The sequence below is a fragment of the Rhipicephalus sanguineus genome, chromosome 8 (genome assembly GCF_013339695.2).
Source record: "Rhipicephalus sanguineus isolate Rsan-2018 chromosome 8, BIME_Rsan_1.4, whole genome shotgun sequence".
Lineage (NCBI taxonomy): Eukaryota > Metazoa > Arthropoda > Arachnida > Ixodida > Ixodidae > Rhipicephalus > Rhipicephalus sanguineus.
In genome coordinates, this window is record NC_051183.1 from 166,249,383 (window position 1) to 166,260,520 (window position 11,138).

At 46.2% G+C, this 11,138-nt stretch overlaps 1 protein-coding gene across 2 annotated transcripts in view; it reads right to left on the minus strand.

Annotated features, from left to right (window-relative positions):
• Positions 1-11,138, minus strand: part of LOC119402461 (USP6 N-terminal-like protein) — a 234,042-nt gene that overhangs the window by 90,591 nt on the left and 132,313 nt on the right. For both annotated transcript variants that reach the window (XM_037669618.2, XM_049418653.1), the window contains exon 10: positions 9,344-9,398. In XM_037669618.2, coding sequence (XP_037525546.1) covers positions 9,344-9,398 — 55 coding nt within the window. The remainder of the gene's footprint in view (positions 1-9,343; positions 9,399-11,138) is intronic.

Below are 11,138 nucleotides of genomic sequence, written 5' to 3' on the forward strand. Positions count from 1 at the left end.
CGTAACGGTACAAACACTCCCACAGAAAACTCGTGCGTGGGTGACCACACGCAGCCGTGTCGACACGAAAACCATTGCTACCGGAGGAACACGCTTTGCACAACGAAGAACCTGAGAGCCATTCCCGCTACGCATGCCACTTGATAGCGCCAGAAGACACAACCTAGCAAGAAACAGCAGCAAGGCTCAGGGCATGGCTGAACATTTTTGGGGCCCCACACATATTTACAACAACCCAGAGGAGGTTATGGCGGCATCATGGGAGCCCTCATTAACAGATGCATAGAAACACGGTTGAGCACGTCTACGCATTTTGCGAATGTCTCATTTTCTTGGTATCCCAGGCGCTGCAATCAGCTTCGCGCCCAGCGAGGCTGTTTTGGAGCAGTCTGGCACAATTTTTGCGATCTTCAGGCTTTTAGAGCAGCTTGGCGCAGGAAAACGGAATTGTATCAAAAATGCGCAATATGCGCAGCTGTCTCACCCCTGGGTATGTCTGTGCATCTAAACTTGGGAGAAGGAAAGACGATGACTTTTAAGGGCTCGTTTCTTAGTTAGACACAATACTGATGAGAACAAACAGGCAATAATGCCAAAGAAAGTATAGGGGATGTTATTCATTGTAATTAGGATAAAGTGTGAAGAAAGTAAAGCGGAAGAAAAGGTAACTTGCCAGCAGGGACCGAATCTGTGACCTTCGAATAATGCGTCCGATGCTCTACCATTGAGCTACGGCGGCGGTCATCCTCCCGTCCACCTTATGGGATATTTATATGTTCATTTAAACCTAGGAGTGTTAGTCAGCACCAGTCGAAGCCATGGCGGCGAGTGTGTGTGGAACACACACACTCGCAAGGTCGCAGGTTCGGTCCCTGCTGGCAAGTTATCTTTTCGTCCACTTTACTTTCTTCACACTTTATCCTGATTACAATGAATAACATCCCCGTATACTTTCTTTGGCATTATTGTCTGTTGGTTCTCATAAATAAACCTGGGAGTGTTAGTCAGGTGACGCGCATCTGTCACCTCCAGAGCATAAGCATTGACTACAAAATTCTCACACCGAAAATGGAACCACGGATGCTTGCGTTTGAGTGCTTGCACTGGCGTTGGCAATCGTTGAGGCCACAAGGCCACCTGTTCAGACATTTTCCTAAGTAACCAGGTGGAGGGAGGCATAGCCCATTGGTAGAGAGCGTACATATGACTACCTCACCATAGAACGGGTCCCTTAGGTACCGCAAGAACTGGAATATAGGTAGAGTATATTTCTTTTTCAAAAAAACGCAATAAATGTCGACCCCTGTCTTATATTGGCCTCGAGGAGTTAGGGAGTCACCCTATATCGGATGCGCCTCGATTGCGTGCTAGGCAGGATGCCGCCGGCGCGCGCCCCATAGGTTTTGCTGTCGGCGCTCTACAAGATCACCTCGCGGAAGCCCTCCGGGACATTTCTGCAGGTACTTTCGAAAAGAAATATGTTATTTCCTGTCAAAAGAATAATTTTCGACGAACAGAAAGCACAAGATAGTCTACAGTCGCTGTATCTCTGCAGAAAACCTAGCACCCGCTTCACGCGGTCACCGCGTTGGAGACCCCCGAACCGGCTTCTTGCGTGAAAGGTAGTGACTCGCTGAGTGCAAAATATGTGAAATATCTCGTTAGAGTAGACTGCCTGTAAAACCAAACGGAGCATAACAGAAAGAAGACTCAAGCCAGCGATCGCACGGGTTCGTGACGACTGACGGTGCCTCTGCATGTATGAGCGTCTGCATGTATGTTCGTACTGATGGTTTCGCTTTTGCTACGAGCGCGTTTTGGCACCGCGCTGTGAACTTTAGGCTGCAAAATATGAGAATTTGTGAGTACACAAACAACTACTGTTGCGCGGACGCTATCAGAGCAGTTCAAAAACAATTTCGTTACAACTTCGGCTTCGGTGCGCATGGCAACTTTGTGATGTGCCGTCCCGACGATTCAGTTTTTTTTTTCGGTCTAAATTCGTGTACGTTTCAATGTCATTTGACAAGTTGTCTCGCACTGCGTATTGATCGGCCTCTTCAGCGGGCAAATGCCGCTGCTTCTGTTTCTTTATTCAGTGCATTCGTTTCGTTTGGTGCTCACACAAACCGTGAGCAAATGCGACGCCTTTTTTTAATGCTCCCTAATTATCGTTCCATTTGCATTCCAGTGAACTTGCCGCTCTCTGTCATCAACAAATTCATAGACCAAAGCTTCACCACTTCGAGATTGCTGGTGGAAGGAGAAGTAGTCTACGAGACCAAGCATGGTAGTAGCATGCAACGTCAAGGACAAGAAAGAAAATACAGTAACGTTCGCCGGACTTGTTCTGCAAACGTCAGCTATGAACTAGGACCCACGTGAACTTGAAATAGCGGTGAATAAAATAGAAGTTATTGCAGCAACCAGCGGCCGCAAAACAAGATAGTAAATATTTGACGAGTAACCCAGCAATTTTGGCAGCAGTATCGTGTTTAACGCCAACAGGGTGGCATCTTTCCCACGTAAATAAATGAGGCTCCAAGAAAATACATATGGTTGGAGAGTCCCAACGTCAGTTTGAGAGTGACACAAGTAAATTTGGGACATAGTGTTTGCGTCAGGGGAATGCAAGCTTGACTGAAAAAATGTTATTGCCAACATAAATGCAGCACACAGCCGCAGCATTTGACTCTCTCGCTATGTACGTCCACCAGGAAACGTCGCGTAGCTTATAAAGGCGAAAGCCAGATGCCTCTTCAAACGGGAAGATTGACCGTCGCGGCATCAAGACGAGTGGCGCAAAAAATTATTGTCACGTGATGAGGTCAACATATGGCGTCATCATGACGTCACAGACCTCCTAAATTTGTAACTTCATTATGATATCACCATGACGTGACATAACGTGATGTCACATGATGACATATTCACATGACATGGTTCCTTTGCATTGCCTCCGTGATCGGTGATGGCATTATCATATGACGTCATCATGACGTCACAGATCGCCAATATATGTAGCGTCATTATGACGTCACATGACGTATTCACACTACATAGTCGCTTCGCATTGCCGCCGTGATCTGTCATGGAGGCCATGCAAAATTGCGTTAGGTGCAGAACGCTTTGGAGGGGGGCGCAGGAGAATCAATACATCGACTGACAAGAAGAAGATGGCTTTCGTCTTCTAGTCATCTTTGCCGAATGCATAAGAGACCCTGTGAGTTTTTTTTAATTCAACGCATCTGAACAATGACTTGCGCATCTGCAGCCGATTTTGTGGACGCTGAGCGCGGGGCCGACGATCAAGAAGTCGCACGGGAGGGTTCCGAGATGGTATCGCACGTGGTAAAAGGTAGCGCCGTTTCCATCCTGTGGCAGATAAGCATCATTTGCCGGCGGGAAGCGCGCGCCATCGTCTTAGTGCGCGCTGCCTACTACTCACCGAACATCGCAGGCCCGACGCAGTAGCGAAAGTCTTCGCCACGGAAGTGCTTGTTGCACATAAGACTCGTAGCCGATGGCCACTTGCCGGTTCTTAGCTTTACAACCCATGCTTCACGCAGTTTCTTGTCCCGCGGTTGCCGGTGCAGGCTGACACTGGGCTCAGTTGCATAAGCCCGGCACTGCGGCACCGAGCTGTAGAGCCCCATGTTCGTCGTCTTCGGAGGCAGCCATGCTATTAAAATGGTTTCAGTTGAGCAGAAAATGCGAGAAAACTTCTGTATTTCTACAGACTGCAGCGCATGTGGTACTTGAAACTCGTTTTCAAAGCACGCGGCAGCGCTCCACAAGCAGCCGACGCGGCCGCTGAGACCATGTGATCCTGCCAAGCACGTCACGCCAACGGTGGCGCCGGCGTTTCCAGTGGTGGGCCTCGAGGAAAATACCGGTCATTGGCAGAAAAAATTCAAAAGTCTGGCCACTATGGGCAACTGAAGTCAACCGTCTATAGACCTTTTCGCAAACAGCTCCCTGTGCACCGCCATAATTCTCCCTAGGCTGTGCTAAATAGGCAGGACCCCCCAAAAATGCACTGCCAAGTCTGTGACGTCAGCCTTTGTACTCCCGCGTGCAGCCCAGCATGACGGCGTTTTTCTCTCCTGTGAAAAGGTCTATATTGCCATCACAATAATCGGAGCTGCTTTGTTTAACCCTTTGAGGCGCTATGTACACAATTGTGTACACCACTTGTTTTTGCTATTTCTATCGACTAGGGGCTAAGAAAGAGCAAGATACATTGAGCTTTGGTTGAACTGAACCTCCTGCATAATAAATTTGTCTCCATTTGACTTCATTTTGCAGCGTACTGTTGCATATGATCACCTTGCTGAAGGCACTACCATTATCGACGAGTCGTGCGACGTGCCGCTTCCTGCGACCCACGTCAAAAGTATAATTTTTCTTTGCTCAGCATGGACATAACCGGAAACAAATTTGCGTTATATTTCTAGCCTGAGATTTCATTTTATTTATGCAAAAACAGAGCATGACTGGCTTCAGAATAAATGGATATTTAATTACAATGTAATTACGATTGATTACTGTAGCATGCATAAATTAAGGTATTACGACATTATTTTTGTTGCAACGTAATATCGAGTGCCTCGAGATAACTTTGTATCGATTTGATGCACTTACAGATAGTTCTTCATAGGTGGCATCTCAAAGGGTTAATACAAAGCAATGCGCACTTGGAAGTGATCTAGCACGACACGGTGGTGGCGATGGTGTGCTTGTACCGCAGTCAATGCACACAAAAGCGATGCACCGCACACTACTGACCTTGTCACAGCCTCATCACAATCATGGACAGATGGCTGCCGATGATTGTGCTAATGCCACTGTTGTTGATGCCAATGACTTTGTACGCGAACTGGAAAATTTGTATTTTGTGTCGTGATTGTAATCGATGTTTCTCTTGCGTTTCCTTCTTCTCATTGTTCTTATTTTTGTTTTCTCGCTGTGATTGCGATGTTCTTTATAATTTTGTAATCACTGTACAGCCCCTCCTGCATGGACCACACGGTGGTCTGCAGTATTGCTAAATAAAATAAAAATAAATAAAAGGTTGTCGGCAAGAAGTCATAATGACATGCTCATTGCCAGCTGCCACGTCTCCTTAGCTCTTTTTAGATGCTTATCCGTGAAGGCATTGGCGCAATCGCGTGTAAGTCGGAATCATTGATCGACCGGTCTCTGCAGTTACCGAAAAGAAAAAAGACCTTTTGTGGCATATTGTGGCATCGATGAAATGAGGCTCACAGTTAACTTTTATGCAACGTGCAAAACATTATTGTGGTTATCGTTGAATGCTTTTATGGCTTCTTGCATTTCAAGCCATTGCTTGGTTCATCGTAGGCGGTCGTAGCTGCAGATAACGGCGTCAGAAAAGGTTGCCGTGTGAAAGCTGACTGCAAGGCTTCATGCTGCCTCTTATGCTTTTTTTTCTACCCTGACCATAGGTCAGAAAACTCACTCAGACTCAGATTGAGCCTTGAGCGAGTTCAGGTGAGTAATGTTTGGGTGAGTTTGAGTCCGAGCGAGTCCGGCTGAGGAAAATTTTAGTGACTCTGAGTCTGAGTAGTCCAGTTGAAAATATTCATGAGTCTGAGTCCGAGTGATCCCTAAGCACCAAATATATTTCTTGAGCGAGTCTGAGTGAGCTCCACCTTCTATTGCCGACCTATTTTCCTATCTACTCATGTTCAGCATTACTATCGGTCTTATATCGGCTTATGTTTATTCTCAAGTCTATTCACACGTGTCAACGCACGAGCGTTCATGCGCCACCTCAATATCTATTATTCAGAGGTGTGAACTGGGGGGGGGGGTGCCATGACCTCCCCTCGCAAACTCTTTCACGGGAAGTTCTTGATAAAATATCTTATGTGAGTCGTGTATTTCATAAAAATGTCCTCACTGGATTGAAACCACCGATAACACGTATTTGAAAGTACAAGATCAAAAGGCGTATCGTAAAGCACCGATTATGTGAGATACTGGCATTGGCACCATGATCATAAAAGCTAACTTTACGCTAACGGACTCATGAGTCGACTCATTCAGACTCAGGTCAAGCTGTGAGTGAGTCTGGGTGAGTCTGGCTGAGTAATATGTTGGTGAGTCTGAGTGTGAGTGAGTCCGGTTGAGAAAAAGCTTAGCGAGTCCGGTTGAGGAAAATTCTGGTGAGTCTGAGTCCGAGTCAGCCCTCAGGGCAAAACATATTTCTTGAGTGAGTCTGAGCGAGCTCCAATTGTTTTGCCAACGTATGACCCTGACTGCCATTCTGACCTTTTAGAAATGCCTGGTAAGTAAGTGAACCTTCTCATGATGTCCAAAATGTACGTGCAGCGTTTCTTGATCTACGATATAGTCGCAATTTAACTAGAGCGGTGAACGGGCGAGCGCACCCCTCTCATGCGTTAGAAGGCTGATTTTAATATTTTTTTTGCTTCGTATGTGCCATATTTTTACTGAAACTGTGTCTAAATTGTTCACTGTAAAAGTAATAATAATAATAATAATATCTGGGGTTTAACGTTCCAAAACCACGATATGATTATGAGAGACGCCGTAGTGGAAGGCTCTGGAAATTTCGACCACCTGGGGATCTTTAACGTGCACCTAAATCTAAATACACGGACCTCAGACATTTTCGCCTCCATCGAAAATGCAGCTGCCGCGTCCGGGATTCGATCCCGCGACCTTCGGGTCAGTAGTCGAGCACCATAACCACTAGACCACCGTGGCGGGGCGACTTTAAAAGTAAGAGGCTCTGAAAAATGTGCGCTATATGTAGACGCAGTTTCAATGGGTAGCATAGAAAAATTATAAGTGCACTGAAATGTGGTCGTTGTAACCGATAGATTATTATATCTGGGATCATTATAGGTGGGTTTGACTGTATTTCATTAACGGTTGATTAATGGTGCCCAATTATTTCCACCCAATGAGAGAACTTGTCTAATTGCACTTGAACTTTGTCCGGAACAAGTAGTACCTCTCTTGCCTCCTTTCTCTATCAGAAGAATGGCAACAAAGAGCATGGAGGCTGGGCGGAAATTTAACGGGATTTATTTTTCCAATCGCAGGGGTGAGATGGCTGGAACTGAACTGGGAGCAGTTTTTTGAGCAGCAAAATTTCGATTTTGGAGCAGAAGAACCTTGATTTGTAGCAGTTAGCGGCATTTAATATGTCGTCCTAGGAGCTTGAAAAAACAAATTTTTAGCAGCTTGTGGGGACAAGTACACATTTTAATTGGCTTAAAATACACATAACACTGAAACAGCGTTTGGAGAACATTTTTAACAGGTTATCACCAGGTATGAACTACACCACCCTTTTACATACCACATGCATCAAGTGTATTGCACGCTTTCAACAGACGACAACAAAGGCACGCTGCACAGCCGTTCACTGCCACTTCGTGCGGGAACCTTCAAAAGTGTGGCATAGGTGCCAAGAAACCTCACCGCACTGACTATCTCGTCAAATGCGTAAGTAGTGCTGTTGTAAGCGTACTGTATGCTTTTATTGGGGGACGACACAAACGCACTTCTCATCAGTCTGCTGCCGCCTTCTTGTGCAAAACCACTAGAGCAGGGCTTCTCAAATGTTCTGGCCTTCGGGAGGTCCAACGGCTTTTCCAGAGTGCCGCGAAAGCCCTTACTTTTTCTTGAGCATGAAGACTGTCAAAGGCGAGGACGAGAGGGGGGGGGGGTATGTAGGTGATAACGCCTCTCGGCACGCACAACGCGCGCTGCTCCGCCACTTCCGACCATACACTGCATGCTTCAGGCACTGCGCAGCGTAAACAATGTGCTCACGCAAATGGAGCACTGGACGTACAGAGGCCCGTTTCATTTTTGGCAAAACAAAAAATAGGCATGCCAGTTGCACAGCGAAACAGCCGTCGACCAATACACCGGTCATAAAGCTAAGCCCAAATGCTCCTGTAGCCGACAGCATGCACAAAGCGATGCCTCTTATGCGCACTGATCTCCACTACTAATGGAGGTCAGTGCTTACGTGTATCAAAGCACTCGATGCGCGTTTTGATTACAAAGCCGAGCAGTGGCAAATCACTTGAGTGCTTGAGTGGAAGCGTGTGTAAATGTGAGTGTGTTTTTCGAGTGAAGGCCAAGTTGCGCCGGATATCTTCAAGATAGCGAATCACTGTGTGTGAAAACTGTGCCACGTGATCGCCGACGCGCCATGAGCCACAAATAAAGATTGGAGGTGCCCGGTAATGTCGTTTGAGTGGGTTTGAACGCTCACGAGCATGAATTACCAGCGCTCCGTGCTTTCTGTCACTATGGGTCTGCAAATTGTGCAAGTTTCATGGCGCACACTAGACGATGAGTCATAGTGCTGCTACCACGTATGTGGGTCTCTTGCTGTGCGGTTGCGGCGTGTGATAGCTTCGTTATTAAATGCTAGATGCAATGCAAATTTGCTTGATTAAATAAATAAATTGGTTGCTAATGGGGGTAAAACAGGAGCGGGTTGCATTCATTCTGGCGGCTCGCAGAACCCCAAGATGTCCTTCACGAAATCCCTGGGTTCCGTGGAACCAGTGGTTCGGGAACCCACGCGCCAGAGCATCACGGAGACTCATCTCATGCAGGAAGATCTTTGACGCCGTGTTGATGCAACAAGGTACTCGCCCACGGCAAACACGTGCGTAGGTGACCACACGCAGCAGCATCAACACGAAAACTGCAGCGACCGGAGGAACACGCTAGGCACAACAAACCTGAGAGTCAACCCTGCTATGCATGCCACTCGACAGTTTTCGCCTAGCCTTACACACAGCCTAGTGAATACAAGCAGCATGCTCGGGGCACGGCGGCACATTTTTCGGGGTCACGCATATTTACAATAGTCCAGAGGAGATTATGGCAGCACCATGGGAGCCTTCATCAGTGTTAGAAAGGTGCATAGAAGAAACACGCTTGGGCACGTCTGTGTTTTGCAAACGTCTTATTTTCTCGGTATTCCTGGCGCTGCTTGGAAAATCATGTCAACTCAGTCTTTTTTCCCCACTGAAGCTGACGTGGGCATCAAAATTCTTGCTTTTGAGGCTGTTTTGGAGCAGTTCGGCACAATTTTTGCGATTTTTATGCTTTTGGAGCAGCTTGGCGCAGGAAAACGAATCGTATCAAAAATGCGCACTATGCGCAGCTGTCTCGCCCCTCAGATCGATACAACGTAAAAAAGGCCACGATCGAGCATGAAATCTGGGCTTGTTGCACAAAAATATGAGTACGAGTCTAAGTTTGTATTGAATGTATAAACTTTTGCAGGGTATGTAGTAATGAAAATCTGCTGACTCACCATGCATAGCATGCCTCTCATCTGTCATAAGCACAGATATGGCCCAAAAAGCATCCTGAAATGACGAAAATAAAAAGCTTGTAAGAAAATGATATCACATAAACTAGATATTATATCATATAAACTAGAGAACGTAAACATTAGAGAGTACTCTATGCAACCAGTTATCTGAAATGGACATGTAAGATACACATAGGGCTTTATACAGGGTGTCGCAAATATCATGCAGCACAATTTAAAAAAGAGGAACGTCAATATGCGAAGCACACCTAGTGCATATTGCTCCCAGTATACTGTAGTAGCCATTGCTAATTTTTTTATTAATGAGGTTTAGTTAATTACTCCTAATTATGTTCTAACCTGACAAATATTCAATCATTAAAACGTCAATGAGGCATATGTAGGCATGTTCAAATGACATCTAACTGCGCTATTTTCAAGAACGTACTAATTGTGTGCTCGCTTTTCTTGGCTAATAAAGAAAGCCTGCGAAATCTGAAAAATGGCACGTGACTAGACTGCAGCACGCATCAGGAAGCAGCACCCTCAAACAGGATCACTGTGAGGAAGCAAGTCAAGACTACGCTCCCACCTTTTGTGGGTGGGAGCACAGTCCCGTGTCATATTTCATATTTCGCGTGCTTTCTTTATCAGCCAGAAAAAATGAGCGCACAATTAGTACATTGCTGAAAATAGTGCAGTTAGATGTCATTTGATCATGCCTACATATGCCTCATTGACATTTTAATGATTAGGTGAGTACTAGTCGAGTTAGAAACATAATTTGGACTAATTAACTAAACCTCATTAGCGAAAAAAATTAGTAGTGGCTACTACAGTATACTGGCAACAATGAGCACTAGGTGTGCTTCGCATAATGACGTCCTCTTTTTTTAAATCGTGCTGCACGATATTTGGGACACTGTGCTTATATGTTGTGTGGATTCCTTTGAATTGTTTAGTTAAACAAGCACATTAAACCAACAGACAATCCAACAAAGAAGCGCACAGGGGACATTGTCCCCAACTGCAGTGAATTAAAGTGGACAAACAAAAAAGCCTGTGTTGTCGTGTTCCTCTCCCTGTGTCCCCGTAGTAAGTGCGTGCTATCCTGTGAAGATGAAAAAAGCCTCCTTTTCATCAATTGTATACAAACCCACAAATCTCGAATTACGTGTCCGATGCTCTACCGGTTGAGCTACGAAGGAGGGCACTCCCTTGTCCACTTTGCTGGGCATTTCTGGGCATTTAGCCCCGGGAGTGTTGGCCCAGACTACACTGCACTGCGCGGTTACTACACTGGATAATGTCCTCTCTCTAGTAGTGTCCCAAGTATCACGCAGCACAATTTTAAAAAAGAGGAACGTCCTCTCTGCTTTCCTTGGTTGCATTGTCTGTTGGTTTCATTTGGTTGCGCCTGACAGAGATGGGCCCCTCAAACTACTCCCCTTCTTTCGTTATTTCATAACAATGTTTGTTGGGGTTTTACGTCCCAGAACCACGGTATGATTATGAGGGATGCTGTAGTAGAGGGCTCTGGAAATTGGCCATCTGGGTTTCTTTAATGTGCACCTAAATCTACGAGGGTTGTACCAAAAGTAAGGTTCCCACTGAGCTGCAGCCTCGAGGGAAGGTGCTAGGCTAAATCCGACAACAGTGCCATGTGCAGTGGTTCCCCCTCTCTCGAGCCTGCCCGTCCGCGATTCGCTAGGTCGCTCAGTGTTCGCTGGCAGCCTTCAGAGATGGAATTGTTGATCGCCGCTCCCGCCAAGTGCGAGGTTCGAGCAGTAATCCG